The sequence below is a fragment of the Protopterus annectens genome, chromosome 6.part0 (assembly GCF_019279795.1).
Source record: "Protopterus annectens isolate FY-2018-M chromosome 6.part0, PAN1.0, whole genome shotgun sequence".
Classification (NCBI taxonomy): domain Eukaryota; kingdom Metazoa; phylum Chordata; order Ceratodontiformes; family Protopteridae; genus Protopterus; species Protopterus annectens.
The window spans coordinates 1,600,253,954-1,600,273,271 of record NC_056737.1 but is presented as its reverse complement, the minus strand read 5'-3'; the positions used below and the strand labels follow the sequence as shown (position 1 = coordinate 1,600,273,271).

The following is a 19,318-nucleotide window of genomic DNA, read 5'->3' as shown; positions in this document are numbered from 1 at the left end:
GTGTCCAAGGAGAACATACTAGGTGAGACCACATGAAGTGAAATCACACCTGCGGAGGCCAGTAAGGTGCAATGAAGATTATTTTGCTCTTCAACTGGTGTGCTTTCTGAAGAAGCTTTGGTATTAGAGGCAGGGGAGGATAAGCATAAAGGAGACAGGAGGGCCAAGTGTGGGCTAGAACATCTCTCGGTGAATATCCCAGAGGGGGAATTTGGGCAAAGAACCTGCTGCATTTGTTGTTGAGGGGAGAAGCAAATAGATCACAGCATGGCTGACCCCATTTGCGGAATATCATATTTGCAACTGATTGAGTGACCATTCAGAGGAATCAGAATGGTCCTGCTGAGCTTGTCCACTAAGACGTTTAACTTCCCCATATATTCTTTGCTACCAGAAAGCGGTTGGAAAAGACCACCCATTGCCAAACTCTCATTGTTTTGCAGCATAAGGGATAGGATCTGATTCCCCTCATTTGTTAATTACCAAACTACTGACATAGTGTCCTTTTGAATAGCAACTGTTCTAGTGGAAGAGAATTCTGAAAGGCCTGCAATGCCAGAAGCACTGCTATCATCTTTAGGACATTTATATGCAGACTGATCTCTTCTGGGGACCATGTGCCTTAAACAGTCCATCCCAAGTTATGCCACCCCCAAACCTAACTGGGAGGTGTCCACTGTCAATATAGCATTCAGGAAAGGAAGAACAAATGGACACCCCTGATAAATCTCCTTGGTGTGACTCCACCAGAGCAGGGATTTCCTGCAAACCTGGGATAATTTTATTGGATGTCATAAGGGATGTCAATGAAAAGACCATCGCACTGCTACAGTCCATTGAAGAATTCTCGTATGAAGATGAACAGTGGGTATTTAAGTTATTGTAACAGCCATCGACCCTAGGGCTTTGAATACCATTCTTGCTAGGGGAGAAGGATGAGAAAGAATCTGTCTGACATCCAACTTCAAAGTAAGAACTCTGTTTTGAGACAGAAGATCTAGACAGTTGATATTGTATAGGGGCTTGTCTAGATGAACTCTAAGACTTCAACTGGTTGAAATTGTGATTTGGCCAGATTGATCATAATTCCCAGAAACTGAGATAACTGGAGTAAATAATCCATGGCTCTTTCCAGAAGATGCCTGGTTGGTGTGGTAAGGTACCATTCTTCTAAATATGGAAACTCTCTGAATCTGCTCAGTCTTAGATGAGCTGCTACCACTGTCATGCATTTGGTGAACACCCTGGGGGCTGGGGTGAAACTGAAGGTCAAGACTCTGAACTGGTAATGACTGGCTCCCAGCCAGATGCGTAGATATCTCTGAATGCACCTGTTCATTTCAATATGATAGTACACATCTTAAAGATCTAGAGAATACACCCAGTCATCCTTCTGTAGGAGTGGCAGGATACACTGAACCATGACCATCCGGAAATTGGAATTCTTTACAAACTGGTTCAGGTAAATGAGATCCAAAATGGGTCTCAGGTCTCTGTTTTCTTTTGCACTAAAAAGGACCTTGAGTACATTACAGATCCTATTTGATCTGGGGGTCCTCTTGGTTGACTCTTTTGTCCAGCAGCTTTTGAATCTCTAGAGCTGCCTACTCCCTCTGAGTGGAAAGAAAATCAGAGAGACATTTTCTTTGGGGAAGCTGTAAAAAGGGAATGAAATATCCACTGGATATGATCCTGTGCACCCATAATTCTTTTAGAATGTCTATCCAGGCTTTTAGGTGCAAGGACAAGTACCCCTGACTGCTCCAGAGAGGGGCAGGCAGGCAACCTTTCAGGAGTGCTTAAAGGATCGGTCTCAGAAGGAATCTTGAGACCCTTAATTCTGCAGACCCCCACTGCCACATGGGTGGCACCTTCCATTGTAGCTATTTCCCCTCTCTGCCTTTGAGGGAAAAATATCTGTGTGACTTTTGGAAAATTCCTTGAGATTTGTGGAACCACAACTTTTTACCACCGAGTTGATTCCTAGAAAAAGGTATCTGCTGGATAGAAAAGTGGATACCTACAGCAGACAAGGTCTTTCCATCCTTCTCACTGCATGTGAGTGTCTCTAACTGTTGGATCAAATAAAGAAGATCTATCAAAAGGAGCATTGATGAATGACTCCTTCAAGGGCTCCACAAAATTCACAACAGCATCCAGACATGTCTCCTAATGGCTATGCCTGAATCGGCAGCCCATGAGGAACCATCAGCTGCATGTGAGATTAACCTCATGGACAAATTAGTAATGGACTGCAGGGTGGCCAGGACTTCTGTTCCTCTGCAGACATGGAGTCAGGGACAGAGTTAGACAGTTCCTTGACTAAGTCCCTCTGTAACCTAGTGAAATTTTCCAGATAATTCGGCGATTGTAAAGCAAACATTGCTGATGCACACACTCATTCCCCAAATCTGTCCAACACCTTAGACTCCCTATTAGGGGGGTTGGACAGAGGAGCTCTGTTCATCCAGCTCCTTTTTAGTGGCTGCTGCAACCACCATGGCATCTACAGGGATTCCTTTGGTCCAGCGTTATCTTTTGGGGCAGCACTGAAAATCTTATCTGGGAGTTTGGGGACTGGTTCCATGCAGTCTGGTTCCTTCCATGTTCTGTGGAAGACAAGGTCTCTAAGCTCATCCGCAGGTGGGGTAAACCAAGATGTAGATGGCCCAGACCCGAAGGCTTCCAAGAACACAGACTCCTCTTGGGAAGGTGTTTGGGAAGACCAACCACTTTTCTGGCATAGGATGGCTCTCTAATATGTCTCCAAATGAGACATCTTCAGGTGGAATTCTAGGGGATCCTTCCCCTTCATCAAAATTGGTGTCTTCCATGAGTGATTCTTGCTAGGAATCTAAGTGCCTTCTCTTGCATGACCTCATCCGAGGAAACTCCTCAGTGGGATGTTTTGGGAAAGTGTCGTAAGAAGTGGGAAGGAGTGTTCCCTAGTGCAAAATGCTTGGAAGCTCATCTGGGCTGGCTGTCCCTAAGGTGTAGGACAAAAAGCCTCAGACACAGGATCTGATGAGGGAACAGGGACCTGAAAGAGCAAGAGTTGAAACTATTTTGGGGTGTGAGAAAATCCTCTCCACCAACTCAAAGGCAGAGGGACCGGGAGAAACCAAGGACACTCCTACTGGAGCCGAGAGTCTCAGAGCAGACAATCCAAGGGCCTTCCCCAACCCTCCACTCCAAGGGAGGAGTCAGAGATGAGCTGTCCAATGCCGAATCTTTGAGGGGAAGCAATGGCTCTGAAAGCTTCAGAGACAAAGTTAACCCCTCAGACCTGACGCTGGCACTTTGGCTCCAAGAACAATCATGCTCCAAAGGAGGAGGAGCCGATCAGATCAGGGAAGTTACCAGAGTGGGAGATAAAATAATCCTCAGACCCGATGGTTTAGCTCTTGGGGATCTCAGATCAGAGGGCTCTGAAAAAGCAGGTCAGATTAGAAAAGGAGCAACTACAGGCTGGAAGGGAGGTTTAAGGCTTATGGATCCAATGGGAGATGGAGCCAAAAGGACCACCACCTGCATCTCTAATCTGTGGAATTTTCTCGTCATCCTATCTACCTTTGATTTGGAAAGGTTTCAAGAGGACCTAACAGAAGAGGAAGTGGATGGTGGACCGGTCAACTTCATGGGTGTCTCTTGAAGAAAAGGAGACCTCAGTCTCGGCGATACTGGCTCAGATGAATATCATGGAGTACAAGTTGAGCGGGGTTGGCAACAGCAGGTGTTGGATATGAAGACTTCAGATCCAAGCTCTTAGCAATGTTTTTTGGAGGCTCTGAAAAATGTGTAGATTCAGGAGAACAAGCAGGTGAGCGTTTTCGGTGCTTCCTGGGCTACTTAGATTTTTGAGACAGGGTTTGAGCCCCTAACATAGAAGTCCTTTCAGAAGAAGCCAAGGCTGGAAGGAAGGCATTTTAGAATTAACTTGTTTCTACTGTCACTTTTAGCCCTTGCTTTAAAGGCCACACAAATGGAGCTAGACATGACCAAGTGTGGCAGGCCCACACAATACATGCAGTCCTTGTAGGCATCATAGTTGGGATCTTATGTCCACATGAAGTGCACTTTTTGAAACCAGTAGGCTTACCAGCCATACCAGAAAAAATAAACAATATGTACAAATAAAAAGGCAAAGATTTTTAAACAGCAAAGTAAAAAAAATCTTAAGACAAAAAAGCTTTTTTTTTTTTGACATGCCATAATACCAGATTTACATGTTTACCATATCCATGTGCTACTTAGGATACATATCATAGTTATAATATACCATATTATATATTTTCAATGTTCTATGGTGACATAAGTTATGGTGGCATTGCATATTTAGTACAATATCATTATTCTGTGCTACTTCACATAAGCCAATAAAAAATAATTATTTTCAAATATTTCATCTAAGGTAAACAAGCAATTAATCTGCAGAAATGACACCAAATAATCAATCTGTGACAATCTTTTTATGGAAATTTTGATTATTCATTAAGCTTTACTGGATAGTCTTACCATGTGCCTCTTTTATATGCAAATCGCATTTTAATAATGATGAAAGCCTCACCTCTTTGTCAATGCCGGCCTTGCTCTCTATTTTAGCAGCATCTGTTTTCTTAAGAGAGCTCTCCTCTGTACCTTTGGACTGCAAAACATTAAAAAAATAAAACTTAAAAAATATATACAAATATATAAAATATCAAAGAAGAAAACATACATGAGAAAGTATACTTGTTAGTGTTACAATTTAAATTATGTTTGCTATACATTTTCTCCCTAGACCTCTAGTGAAAATGATGTATGTATGTTCAGTCAGACTTTCCGAGTCAACAAATACAGATGAAAAAATCTGTCCAGGTCTCACAGCTTGCTACTAGGTATATGCCTCTTACCTCAGTTACCATAGCACATCTTCAATCTAGAAAACATCCTTACTTGCCTCCAGTGATAAACATTTGTCTTCTACCCCTAGCAGGATATTTTAGGATTGTACAGTCCTCTCTGTGAAGCAGTTATCTCTTATAGTCAGTCCTGAATCCTACCCGTAAATCTCCACCCAGTCAAATCACCACTTGATAGCACAGCATATACAAATCGCACATCATATTTTCTTTCTCTTTCAATGTACAATTTAGTGTACACATTTCAAATTAAATCTTTGTTCACAGCTGAACATCTTCATTCCCCTAAGTGTTCTGGTAACTCAGAATTGCTCACTAACAACTCAGTCTACCTTTCTGTACAGCTGCCACAAATATAGACAGTATTATTGCTGTGTCATTTCCAATACCTTAAAAATTGACAAAATAACTTTAGTATCTCTCTACATATTACTCACTTATGTGAAAGACCAGCACTGGTTTTTAGCAGAATATAGAAGAGAAGCTGCTGTTATAAAAGGAATAATTAATAGAGCATATGAAATATTGCATGATAACTATAGCAATCAACCAGAGGAGGTTAGAAAGGATTAGGAAGAGAAGTTGGATAAGCAATTCAGAAAGAAACAATGAGGAGCTATATGCATATCTCCTAAATATGCAACAAAATCTAGATGATTTAGGATCTTTGCTTTGAAGTGTTTACATAGGTACTCTTATACCCCAAGTAGACTCCAAAGAATTTTTCCTCATGTAGACAGCAAATGTTGGAGGTGTGATGGGAAAGAAAGAAGTAATTGGGAACGTATTTTCTAGGAGTGTAATGAGTTGGCAGACTTTAAAGATTCCCTGCAGACTGCTTGGTCAGAGATACTGGGTGAGGAAACTGGTGTAACACAGGAAAAAAAAGTTATGTACTCACCATAACATTCCATCTGTGTTGTCCATTTTCATTCTTTATCAACAAATGGGTTTGAATCTGTTGCACGGTCTGTGGGGACTGTTTGGATGACCCTTTTGTCTAGCAACTTTTGAATTTCTAACATTGCCTGTTCCCTTTGACTGGGTGGAACATCTGGGATCTTTTTTATGTTTGGGACAGGGAAGGAAAAAGGCATGGCGTAACCTCTGGATATGATGCTTTGTAGCCATTTGTCTTTTATTTGTTGCCAGGCTTCTGGGTATAAAGATAAGTAGCCCCCGACTGCCTCCAGAAACGGACAGACAGATCTGCTTTCAGGAGCGCTGAAAGGGCTTACCAAAGAAAGATTCTCTGTCACCCTAATTCTGCGGACCCCCTCTGCTGCGTGGTTGGTATCTTCCATTACTACTTCTCCCTCTGCCCTGGGGGAAGATTCACCATGTGTCCGGGAAAGCTCTTTGAGATTTTCAGAACCACATTTTGCCACTTCCTTTCTGACCTTTGGGATAAGGTCTGATAGGCATGGAAAAATGGACTCCTACAACAGACAGAGTCTTTCCTTTTTGCTCACACCTGCTTAGTGTGTCCTTGACTTTGGGCCTGAACAGGGATGAGCCATTGAATGGGGAATTCACAAAGGAAGACTTAAAGGGCTCCGCAAAGTCACACAAGTGCATCCAAGAATGTCTCCTTAGGAAACTTTCTGAACCCACTGCTGTACTTGCTCCATCTGCTGCATAAGAAATCAGTCTCATGTAGGAGTTTCCAACTGAGTTTAAGGTAGACAGGTGAGAGGAAACTTTATCTGAAATCCCTTCAGCTACTGAACCTTGGACAGCATCTCCTAGCTCTTTCAGGAGGTCTCTCTGTAATCTAGTAAAATGGGTAAGGTAATTCAGAAATCTGAGGGCAAAAGTCGCTTTAGAAAAAAATTCGCTTTCCATATCTGTCAATTGTATGAGTCACTTTGCTCAGTGGATGAACAGAAAAAGATGTCTCTGAGAGTTCCTTCTTGGTGGTTGCCGCCACCACCATAGCAGCTAATGGGACTCCCTTAGTTAGAAAGGTTTTGTCTGAAGGGGATGTGATATATTTAATTGGCCTCCTAGGAATAAGTTCCACTGAATCTGGAGACTCCCACAACTTCCGAAAAAGTTGCCCAATAAGTTTGTCAAAAGGTGGAGACACCCAAGTGGAGAAAGAGTGAGATCCAAAGGCATTCAGGTATACAAACTCCTCTGTCAAAGGGTTGGTGGACTTCCAGACACCTCTCTGTTTCAGTATTTCTAAGATGTCTTCAAAGGAGACATCATCAGGAGTTGAATGTGGGGACCATTTAGCTTCATCAAGGTCCATATCAGAAGTGATGGGCTCCTCTGGGGAATCTAAATGCTTCCTCTTGCATAATGTCTTCCGAGGGACCTCTTTTTTAGGGGTAACTCTGGACAGGTTTCAGAAGAGTGAGGGGTGCCCTGTGAGGCATCCTGAGACCTAGGATCTCTGTGTCTCTGTGGATGCAAGGATATAGAGGCAGACACCGGTGATTTTAGGGGTAGAACTTCCGGCGACAGTACTCTCCTCATCATCTCAACCCCCCATCCCTGATCCAAGGATATCCCTGGATCCGAAGAAGTCGAGGGAACTCCCGGAATCAAGGGCAATGGGCCAGAGGCTGAGGTAGGAGCTGAGTTCACCAGAGCAGATAACCCCAAGAGGCAAGGCCGGATCTAACAACTGTCCGATCCGACTCACCTCCCCGGACCTGACTGGAGAGCATCAGCCCCTAGACCCCTCAAGCTCTGATAGAGCCGAGGACGTTGGAGCAATGGTTGGATCCAAAGATCCCATCACAGGTCTCAGATACGATGGTTCCACTAATATCAGCTCAGGACATTCTGACTCCGAAGTCTGAAGTAGGATTGGAGGAGGAATTGGAGCAGAAAAAGAAGGGGAGGATGCAGTCAGATCTGAAGCCCTCGGACTTGGATCCGACAACAACTTTGTCAGTGCTGGTGTCCTTAACAGCCTCTGTACCACTCGATCCACGCCATCGTCAGATAGGGTCCTGGAAGACCGAGGCAAGAGGGCTGGACACTTGAAATGCTTTAATACTGGTGGCCTTAGAGTAGGGGAGAACAGCTCCAAGACTGGAGACTGGCTCCAAATCTCAAAACTCTGCCGGCACTGAGACAGATGGTGTCGGAGCTGTTGACTTTTTGGATCCGATGGGCTTAGAATCTGGTGTGGAAATTTTGACAACCTTTTTTGATGGCTCAGATAAAGCACTAGAAGAGGAAGATCTCTTCCCAGACATATGTGATTTTGAAATTGGGGACTTGTCAGTTTTTGGTAAACCCAGACCTTCTTGTATAGCCTCTGAGAAATGGGTTTTCAACAGTCCTCTCAATATCAATTTGTTCTTCCTCTGCAGGGGAGCTCTGTGGTTAAAGGAATGACAAACACAGCAAGACTCCTGGAGATGGACAGATCCTAAGCAACAGACACAAAGTGTGTGTTTATCATTTAAGGTAATTTTCCGCCAACATTTCCCACATTTTTTGAAACATAATGGTTTCAAATCCGTACTACACATTCTGACAGAGAAGAGGGACAGTGACAGAGGAAAAAGGTAACTAGAGAAGTCTTTTCTTTTTGTAACAGCAGAAAAAGCAGTTATAAAGAATTAAAGGAGGGCACAGCCCTCTAACTTAAACAGGATATCCTCGGGAGATGGAAAGGAGAAAAGATAGCCCTCTAACATAAACAGGATAAAGGGAAGGCAGTTCTCTAACTTAAACAAACTGTCCAGAAGAGAAAAGACAAGAATAAGAGCCCTCTAACTTAAACAATCTATTTATCTTTTAAAATAGAAGCTGGGGGAGGGTCAACAAGGCCTGGACAGAACATGACGGCCAATAGCAGAAAAAAACTGCCACACAAATGGAAATAAACTATCTAGCAACAAATGTAACTATTTGAAGATCAATAACAATGAAGAGTAGCAATTATTAAAGGTAGAGAGTATAATAAAGAATATACTTAGTCAGAGCTAGCACAATGACCTTCCCATCTTGTTTAGCAGCAAGCAAGATCAGGGGAGGTTTTCTGGTGTATGCTGGGTTAGGTTTTAGCCACGAGTTGGTAGAAGATATCAAGCTTGGATATAAAGGTTGAGTCAGATCCAAGGATCGGATCCGAACCCATCCTAGTAAGAATGAAGGCGAGATAGGACAACAACACATCAGATGTTTAGATGCAGGGGTTAAGGTGGGAATAAAAGTCATCACTGACTGGAATGACACCTATCACTGAGCTCAATAAGTGGCTGTTTTTGTTTAGGGTCCCCAGGACCGGAGAGCTTTTAAATCTCCTTACGTCATCTGGGAGGGCTAGAAGGTTGGATTTGGAAAAAGCTCTTAACATTGTAAGGTTTGATGCAGTCTTGTTTGAGTTCCTAGAGAAAATATTACAACATGGTGATCTGATTTCATCATGGAGGAAAAGACCTTAACATGCAGATCAGCATGCCCTGTATTAAGTAAGGAAAAAGGTGAGGGACACTGGAAACCGAACCAGGACAGGGCATTACCTTGTCAAGGGAATTCATATATCTGTAGTTAGTGGTGAAGGTTTGTCACTTAATAGACTGCTAATTGAAATCATCCAAGGTAATTGTGTTTTCGGTCTACAGTTGAGGCAGATGCAATGGACAGCTGGAGACAGACACACGATTCTGCAGTTAGTAATGGTATGGTTAATGCACTTATCTTTTGGCAGTAGTATATCAAACAATTCCAGGTCATAGTCATGCTGGATTTGCTCTGAGGTAATGGTACTTTGGATGAAAATGGATATGTTTCCACCATCATCGTCAGGCAGTTTGAACAAATAACAGTTAATAAACCCAGGAAAAGAAGGAATGTTTCAAAGTGGAACAAAGTTTATGTAATCATACAGATATGTATATGCTGAAGAGACAGGAAGGTCTCAGGGTATAGCGTATTCTTATTAAGACTTCTGGCACTGAGTACTGATAAAATGATACAAGGCTTGATTTGAAAATTTTAAGTCTGAAGTTCTAGAAGGCTAACTCTGCCTGAAATAGGTATTGTGGGGATAGAAAACACCTTAGCCAATATGAAGACACTCTGAAAAGAGGGGAGTGAAAGCCATCCCTGACAATGCAGGCAGGTCTGTCATCCATCTACTCCCAAGATGACACACAATGGATCCCCACTAGAATGACATCAATCACTAAGGCCAGTTGCTGAAGCCAATTGCTTTCTGTTTACATTGGGGCATCATTTGTGGTGATAGCAGAATCCTGCTCAAGACTCCCTGCTTCCCAGTCTCAGTCCTCAGTCACATAAACCGATAGCTTGATGATGTCATCTCCCACATGGTGAGACACGTAAGATAATTAATTCCAAATGGGCAATGAACAGGTCATATGCATACTTAGGGGGAAGGGACCAAAAGGCATTAAAACCTTATGACTTTTAGGACTTGTGACAACTAACCAGTAACCTTATCCTTGCTCAGACTAGTGAGTGAAATATCCATGTGGTCTGACAATTTAGGCAACTTCATCTATGACTAGGTCACTGTCAAACTGAGAGCATGCTGAGGTAGCATTAAGGGCTTACACATGCATCTTAAGTAACCTCTGTTAGGGAAAGAAATTGTGGAAGTTGATATATGTGTGATCGTGTGTGTGTGTGAAATAAAGTGCAATTATGTGGCTGAGGTCTAGGTCTACTGCTGCATTGCTTCTGAAGCTTAAGAAGTGAATTTATTTCAGTATCTAAGTATATGTGGGCATACAGTTTGTGTCAAATTGCACTCCTGTGGTAGTATGTTGTTTGCTGACAACTGTAGTTTGTGAGATGATAGACTGCAATATGAATAAGTATTTACACTTCTCAAAAGTATATTCAGTCTCAAGTAACAATAAAGAGTTGTCAGTGGACATGAGTCAGTTGAAAATATGGGGAACTTGCACATCTCTTAACATAGCAAAGGGTTACTATGCACAAAACAAGGGGGATGTGCACTTAAGCATAGGATTTTGATGTTTTATTAAAAAGGTACAAGAAGGCAATGCCCTGCTGTCTGCCTTATTGCAGGTGATCCCTCAAAGTAATTTCTACCATCTGTGAAATTATTCTTGTAGTAGGTTAATGAACAGGATGAAGTTCTAAACAGTAACAATCTATTTATGACAACGTGCCAGCACTTACCTGTTAAAATCTTCTATGTGCCATAGTCTCCTAACCAAGCACCTTGTCTACCTAGTAAAATGTCTGAGGTCCCTTGAAAAGGAGCTCTATGGCCACAAGCCATGGACAAAGTATATTACCATGATGCTAAAGCTACAGCTACAGCTGCAGGAGATGTAGGGCTCTATATCACACGTGCTTGGACAGCTCAGCACTTAGAATTCCCCAGACTGATCACCCATCCCCATCTCAATCCCATGGTAGCTAGCTTCCTCCTATTTCTCCTGTGCAAGATGCAGGAAAAATTATACGGAAGATAGAGGCAGGAAGACAGGGTTGGTGGAAGGAGTTGCTTCATGCAGCCACAGTGCTATCAAATATACAGCATTATAATAAGCACAGAAAACATCTCCAAAAATACGTTTGCTGGGCATCCAAATCAGACTGAATAAACACCAAAAGAGATGTCCAAAAATGAGTAGTAGTCACACCATAAGCTCAACACTTGAAACGATAACAAGATGAACATATGCAAATTTAATAAAATAAAAGTTAAGTGCTTTCTTCCCCTGTTGATACGGAGACTTCATCAGAACTAAATTCCCCTCACAAGTCAACCCACTTTATACACAAATAAATAATTGAATAATTGATTAATTAAAATAGAACACCCTAACATTATTGAGTTCCTACCATAAATTTCTGCAATAAATATAATATTAAATACATTCTACATAAATCATTCAAGTGCTTGTGAAATACATTTAAAATACATTTACAACACATTTAAGATGCATTTAAAGTGCTAAGGCTTTCTTCTTTAAAACTGGCATCAAAGATGAATAATCATTTAATCCTGGTCCTGCTAAAGCATTTAATTTGAGAATCCAATAAAATTCTCTCAAATCCACATCAAGCTCCCACCAACCACCTCTTGGGTTGTGTTTTATCACTTCTAAAATTCCAAAACTGAATTTTGTGTCCCCTTGACAAACCAATGAATGTTTATAAAAAGCATTATTAATATTACCCTTGGCTATAGCATGTAAGTGCTCGTATATTCTGGTACGAAATTTTCCCTCTGTTTTGCCAATATAAAAATGTGACCAAGTTTGGCAAATAGATATATAAACCACCCCTTTTGTCTCACAATTAACCTTCTGCAAATGAATACCTTTTGTATTACCCCCTATGTAAATCACATCTTTATTCAATACAAAGGGACATTGTCTACAACAACCCCACCTGGTCGTACCCTTCATGGCTATATTCCTAGGTGTAGTGATGTGTTCAGTCAAAAATTTAAACTTTTTCCTTGTTTTGTAAACAAACCTGGGTAAATGACCCAAAGTATCAAAAACTTCACTATTGCCTTTAAATATAACCCAGTTTTTCTTAACAAGCCTTAGCACTTTAAATGCATCTTAAATGTGTTGTAAATGTATTTTAAATGTATTTCACAAGCACTTGAATGATTTATGTAGAACGTATTTAATATTATATTTACTGCAGAAATTTATGGTAGGAACTCAATAATGTTAGGGTGTTCTATTTTAATTATTCAATTATTTATTTGTGTATAAAGTGGGTTGACTTGTGAGGGGAATTTAGTTCTGATGAAGTCTCTGTATCAACAGAAAACATCTATATCTTACATCAAAGAGCATCACTTGTAGAACAGATTAGCCAGCTACAGCTTTTCTGTTGCTGTCCTGGAAATACGCCCTTGATCAATGGGACTCCAAATGAAGACCTTAATCAGATTAAACTACCTTTAAGCTCTAACTATGGGGTGAAATTATGACATTACACCTTCACAGTGTAAATCATCACATAAATTGCATATTACAAAATATATACTTGATGGCTACAGAGAGAGAGAGAGCGAGTGAGCGCATGTGTGCGTGTGTGTGTTTGTGTCTGAGGAGATGATGAGTACCAAGAAAAATCAAATCCACAACTTATGCACCCTTCAGAAATAAAGCAAATGGTATAGTCATATTTGAAATAAATACATTATCTGCAAAAAGAGCCAAATGATCCATTCTACTACTTTTCAAAGCATAGGAATGAAAGTCAGATAGCTGGAACCATGCCATCCCTATACAACACCATGTTGGTTCGTCTTCAGTACAAATGCACAGGGGTGGCTAACTGCTGTAAATTATGTCAAGCATGACACAATTCAAGATTCTGAAGCTCTGCAAAATGGTCTTGTAAATCTACTGTTTGGGCACACAAAAAGAACTCAGCCAGCTATATTCTAAGGCCTGTTCTATAATAATATAATATAAACAAACATGAAAATGCACTTCCTGGAAAAAAAAACATAAGTGTAAAAAATGGAAAGCATATGCTAAACTATTTCTGTCTTATGTGTCATCAACCCTATTAAACAGTTACCTTTCTTTCTTCCCTAACCACTTCTTTGGATTTCTCTTGGTCTCTTGAGTGTTCTCTCATCTTATCCCGCTCTGGTCGTTTTTCTCTTTCTCTGTCATGTTCTCTTTCTCTGTTGTTTGAGCGCTCTCTTTCCTTCTCCCGTTCTAGTTGTTTCTCTCTCTCCCTGACATGCTCTTTTTCTCTGTCTCGATCCTTTTCACGATTTTTGTCCCTTTCTCGATCTCTTTGTTTAACTTTGTCTCTGTCCTTCTCCTTTTCTTTGGCTCTATTGTCTTGTTCTTTGTCCTGAACCCTTCCTTGCTGTTTTTCCCTGCTGTGCTCTTTTCCCCTTTCTTTATCTTTGTCCCTGCTCTTTTCATTTTCTCTTTCAGGCCTGTTACGGTCCCGGGTTTTGCCTGATCTCTCATGGTCCCTTTGACTGGTCTTTTCTTTGTCTGTCAGTTTACCAGATTCTTTAGCCTGCTGTTTATCTTTTCTATCTTTGCTTACACTTCTGTCTCGGTTTTCAGAATCTCTTTTTCCCTGTGAAAAGATAGGCCAGTTTAATTACCAGAAAAGTATTTTTAGATTGTTAAAATTTCAGTTTCATATAAAAAATCCAGTATTTATTTTAGGATATTGCTTGACCTAGAAATGCAAAACTCCATCAGACATCACAAATTTCTTTTTTGTCTTTTTTTTTTCATGGTATACAAATTAGAAATATATACATAATGAAAAAGAGAGGTCTGGATGCATTCACAGAATGTTTTATTATTAAAATAAGTGTAAATAGAATCTTGTGAATACAATTAAAACACATTTTACTAAATAGAATTACAAAATGTACAAATCAGATATTTATACATAAAACCACTTTCAAAGAATTTGAATAGGCTGAAGTACAAATATAAAACTCAAAAGCAAATCAAGAGCAATTAGTTTTCAGGTGTACATACAGTTATACAAACAAAGGGTACTTACGTATTATCGCAACCAGATTTTTGCTGTTGTGAAATCCGTCCTATGTCTGACACAACAGGTGTATTAAGCTGCAAACGGAGTGTAAGCAAGTAAGTTAGACTGTGACGCACACGGAATGAGGCAGGGACAGGAATAACTGCCAATTTTTGAGTCCTGCCTGGTGTGTCTCACTTTGCTGGTGAACTACACACTGCTACAACACATGACAGATCCTGCCTTCCTGATTACGAGTACAGCAAAGGCAAGTTAATCCGGCATATAGCGTCTCAATGTTCATGACCAGTACTCAAGTGTTATTTTATTTATCGGAATGATTTTAACCAGTTATCTCAGTGTTTTTTCTCCCACAGGGGCAACTGTTAACTCACTTCTCTGAAGCACTCTTTCGTTTTTCCTGCAGTTTCACAGCAAAAAGTAGCAAATAATTTATGGACCGCCTTTTGCATTTGTTTGACCAATCAGTTACAGTTTGTGTGTGTGTGTGTGTGTGTGTGTGTGTGTGTGTGTGTGTGTGTGTGTGTGTGTGTGTGTGTGTGTGTGTGTGTGTGTGTATGTATATTGGGGGGATCAACTGAAATTTTAACTTGTTTACTCTTCACATTTAAAATCAAGTTAGTACAAAAAAACTCACCGTTCTGCAAAACTATGTAACGTTCAAAATCCAACAACAGGGGGATGTAAGGAACCACATTGTTATGATCAGCAAGAACTGCTTCAAAAGGTTTTACTACTTGTCTTGAAATTAGAAACGTTTGGAAATATGACAAGAAGCTTCAGTAAATATATTTCATTACATAAAAATAAGTCATGCAGTTAAACCAGCATTACTTTATGTTTTTTCTTCCATTTTTGTTTCGCAAAAGAAAAGCTAAAATCAACTTTTAACAGTATGAGAGAACCGAAGCGTGCATGTGTAATGCATGCCAAACAGGAAGAAAATTTCTGCAATTGTTTGTCTTCCTGAATGTTATGCAAAGTATTCTTGATTACTAAATACATAAAATAACACCTTACAGTGTTTCCTGCACTCGTTTTCAGACCAGCATGCGATTTCCCCAAACGCAAACATCTGGTTGCGATAATACGCAAGTACCAAATAAACTTACCTTAGCAGTAGATGTTTGAATAGATTACTGTTGCAAAATAAGTGTAAATAGAATCTTGTGAATACAATTAAAACACATTTTACTAAATAGAATTACAAAATGTACAAATCAGATATTTATACATAAAACCACTTTCAAAGAATTTGAATAGGCTGAAGTACAAAACGAAATAAGTACTTCATACAAATATAAAACTCAAAAACAAATCAAGAGCAATTAGTTTTCAGGTGTACATACAGTTATACAAATAAACTTACCTTAGCAGTAGATGTTTGAACAGATTACTGTTGCAGTAACATAAAGCTTTATGGGACGTATCCTACCAAGGATAGAAAATCCAGCTGTTATAACAAAAGCTTTTAACCACTTTTCTTGCACAGCATAAATCCACTAAAGAACAAGAGTGCTGGTATTAAAGGAAACACATAGGTGCTAAAGTTCAGAGCTTTCTTGCCTGAGCTACAACAGGACATATGGAGAGTAGAAAAAAATACATCCGTGCCATAGCAGAAAAAGTGTAAGGGGGACTCCACCATAGCCAAGCAACAAAGCCACAGATTAAAACTCAATGCAAAGAAAAGTATTCTAGTACCTTTTGGGAAAACATCTACTCAAGCAAATCATTCCATTTATAAGATACCCCTAAGACTTGATCCGGTAGTCAGAGATCTGGGAACTATGTAGACAGCAATCTGGCCTTTGACCAACATGTAGCCAATGTACTAAGATGATCATTTTATGTCACCCAACTTATAAGCAAGGGTAGGACATCCAAATCTAAGGAAATTAAAGTACTACTCTATTTGTCCTTTGCCAGATTCATTATTGAGTACAATCCTTTTTTGGCATGTATCTGAGTAGGCATATGCAACAGCTGGAATGTCCCCAGAAGTTCATCAAGAGAACCCAGGGCATTAACACACTGTCCTATACAGATTTCCTTAGAGCTCTGCCACAATACTCAGTCCCCTGCAGGTTGTTGAGAGGCGATCTGTGCTTGGCTTTTATGAGAGCCATCATTTATCTGAGGTTGCTGTAGCCCTGTAAAGAGTAAGGAAGGAAGGAAGAGAGAGAGAGAGAGAGAGAGACAGGGGCAAAGGGGCTGGAGGGTAGGAAACCAGGATTGCAACAGTGAATACACTCGAACATCTACATTTATGGTAAGTGTATACAACTGTACTATGTTCTTCGTGTTTCACTGTTGCAGTCATCACACTTGAGTTGATTCCCAAAGCTGAGGAACAGGTGGAGGCAGTCAAGAAGAGTTGGGACTGGCTAGTATGCCCTGCAGGACTGCGGTTGCAAAGCCTGCCCTGGATTTGGAAAAGATGGGCAGATGGTAATGCTTGGTGAAGGTATGAACAGAACTCCATGTTGCAGCTTCCAGGATGTCCCTGGTAGGGACCCCTCTGAGAAAGGATGTAGAGTTTGAATTTGCCCTAGTGGAATGTGTCCTGACCCCCTGTGGGGGTGGTTTCTCACAGTGTTTGTAACAGAAATGGATGCAGTGTGCAATCTATTTGGAGATGGTTTGTTTTGATATGGCTTTGCTCTCTGTCCCTGGAGCAAAGCTGACTAGTAACTGGTCAGATTTCCTAAAGGGCTTAGCCCTATCCAGGTAGAATCTGAGCTGTCTGTGCACATCTAAAGAGTGCAGGATCCTTTACCCCTTACTTTGAGGGTTAGGGAAAAAGGTGGGCAAATTAATAGATTGGTTGAGAGCCGCACTGGACACCACTTTAGGCATGAAAGTTGGGTTAGTCCTGAGGGAGACCCTGTCAGCATGAAAAATGATGAAGGGTTCCACAGTCATAAGTGCTTGTAGCTCAGACACTCTTCTAGCTGAAGTGATGGCCAGAAGCAAGGCTGTTTTCCAAGAGAGGAATTTTAACTCTGCTGAAGCTGCAGGCTCAAAGGGGGTAGCATGAGCTTTTCCAACACAAAGTTAAGGTCCCAAGCAGGGGTAGGGGCTCTTCTTGGTGGCCTTAAGTTGTTAGCCCCTCTCAGGAACTGCTTGATGACAGGGTGTGAGAAGAGAGGTGGCTCAGTGCTGTAATGCTCAGAGATGGCAGAGGCATGGATTTTAATGGAAGAGAAGGATAGGCACCTGTGGAGTAGGTCTGCTAGGAAATCCAGGATGAGAGGTAAGGAGAGATGTGGTGGGTCAGCTCCTTTAGTCTGGATCCATGGACAATACCTCTTCCACTTGTAAGCATAGGATTTTATAGTACTGGGTCATCTGGCTTCATGTATGACATCCAGGACCTGCTTGCTTAGGCTGGCCACTGGAGGAGAAGTCAAGGAATAAGCCAGGCTGTTAGGTTCAGTGTCTGCAATTGTAGATGCAAGAACTCTCACTCCTGCTGAGTCAGGAGAGTTGGAATCTGGGGGAGGTGCCATGGAGGCAATGGTGACAGACTGCACAGTAATTGGTACCAGTGTTGGCGTGGCCAGTCTGGGGCAATCAGGATTGCCCTTGGTCTTTCCTCCCTTATTTTGAGTAATACACTTGTAAGAAGAGGTAGAGGGGGAAATGCATAGATTGAGAGGTTTGCCACTGGAAGGATAGGGCATCCACTTTCCAGGCCTTGTTGTGAGGTTCCCTGGTGCAGAATTTGCTGAGTTGGTGGTTGTAGGGGGGAGGCAAATAAGTCCACCTTTGGGGTACCCCATTTTTGGGTCATAAGGCTGAAGGTGCTGTGGTTTAATTGCCACTCGTGTGGGTCTAGGAGATTTCTGCTTAAGTTGTCTGCCAAATAGTTTTGCTAGCTTGGCAGGAATTGAGCTTGCAAGTGAATATGCATGGCTGAGGCCGTATTCTAAAAAGTCATGGCTAGCCTGCAGAGTGGGTAAGAATGGGTCTCCCCCTGCTTGTTGATGTACCACATCACTGTGGTGTTGTTGGTTTTGATTAGTAGAGGCCCCGGAGAGAGTACGGATCTGAAAGCTGTCAGAGCATGCTGAACAGCTAGCATCTCTTTTTGGTTTATGGCAGATGAATTTGGTTTGGGCTTCAGTGGCCCTTAATGCACCTGCCATCCAGGTGTGCACCCAAGCATAGTCTGATACATCTGCAGTTAGGGTCTGGGCAGCATGGGGTTGTGAAAAGGGAAGTCCCTTGTTGTGGTTGCAAGCTGCTGCCCACCAAAGAAAATCTTTCCTTAGACAGGGTATCATAGATATAATAGTTTCCAAATCCTGAGAATGTTGACACCAAAGGCTTTTTAAGTATCACTGAAGTTTCCTCATATGCAGTCGGGCATATGGAATTAGTAGAATGCAGGAGGCCATGAACCCTAGAACTTGCAGGATTTTACTTGTGGACAACTGGGTTCTGGTGACCAGTTGAGAGAAGTAGCCTGTCAGATAGGCTTGTTTTTCTGGAGTTAGCAATGCCATCTGGGATGCTGTGTCCACGTTTGCTCCCAGGAATACAATCTTTTGACTGGGGACTAGTTTTGGAGCCAGGCATTTTGTGAAACCTCTGGGAGCAGTGAATAAGCCAAAAGGAAGTGCAAAGAACTGATAATGCATAGATCCTGCCCCGAAAGGTATATATTTCCTGCAAGAGTCTCTGATTGGGATATGCCAATAGGCCTCTTTTAGGTCTAGGGTGGCTAACCAGGCATCTTTGGACAGCATAGGGAGAAGCTGCTGTAGGGTGAGCATTTTGAATTTTGATACCACCAGGAAGGTGTTTAGAATGGATAGATCTAAGCTTGGGCGCCAGGTGTCCTCTTTTCTGGGTACCAGGAAAAGTCTGGAATAGAAACCTTGGCCTATCTGTTCTGCAGGAACAGGATGGATTGCCCTCATGGAGAGCAG

The 19,318-nt window shown here is 41.4% G+C and overlaps 1 protein-coding gene across 1 annotated transcript in view; it reads right to left on the bottom strand.

Annotated features, from left to right (window-relative positions):
• The window catches only part of TRAF3IP1 (TRAF3 interacting protein 1), a 2,107,097-nt gene that overhangs the window by 1,353,324 nt on the left and 734,455 nt on the right, over positions 1 to 19,318 (bottom strand). The window contains exons 5-6 of the mRNA XM_044075051.1: positions 13,425 to 13,946; positions 4,568 to 4,645 (exon numbers count right to left, since the gene is read on the bottom strand). Coding sequence (XP_043930986.1) covers positions 4,568 to 4,645; positions 13,425 to 13,946 — 600 coding nt within the window. The remainder of the gene's footprint in view (positions 1 to 4,567; positions 4,646 to 13,424; positions 13,947 to 19,318) is intronic.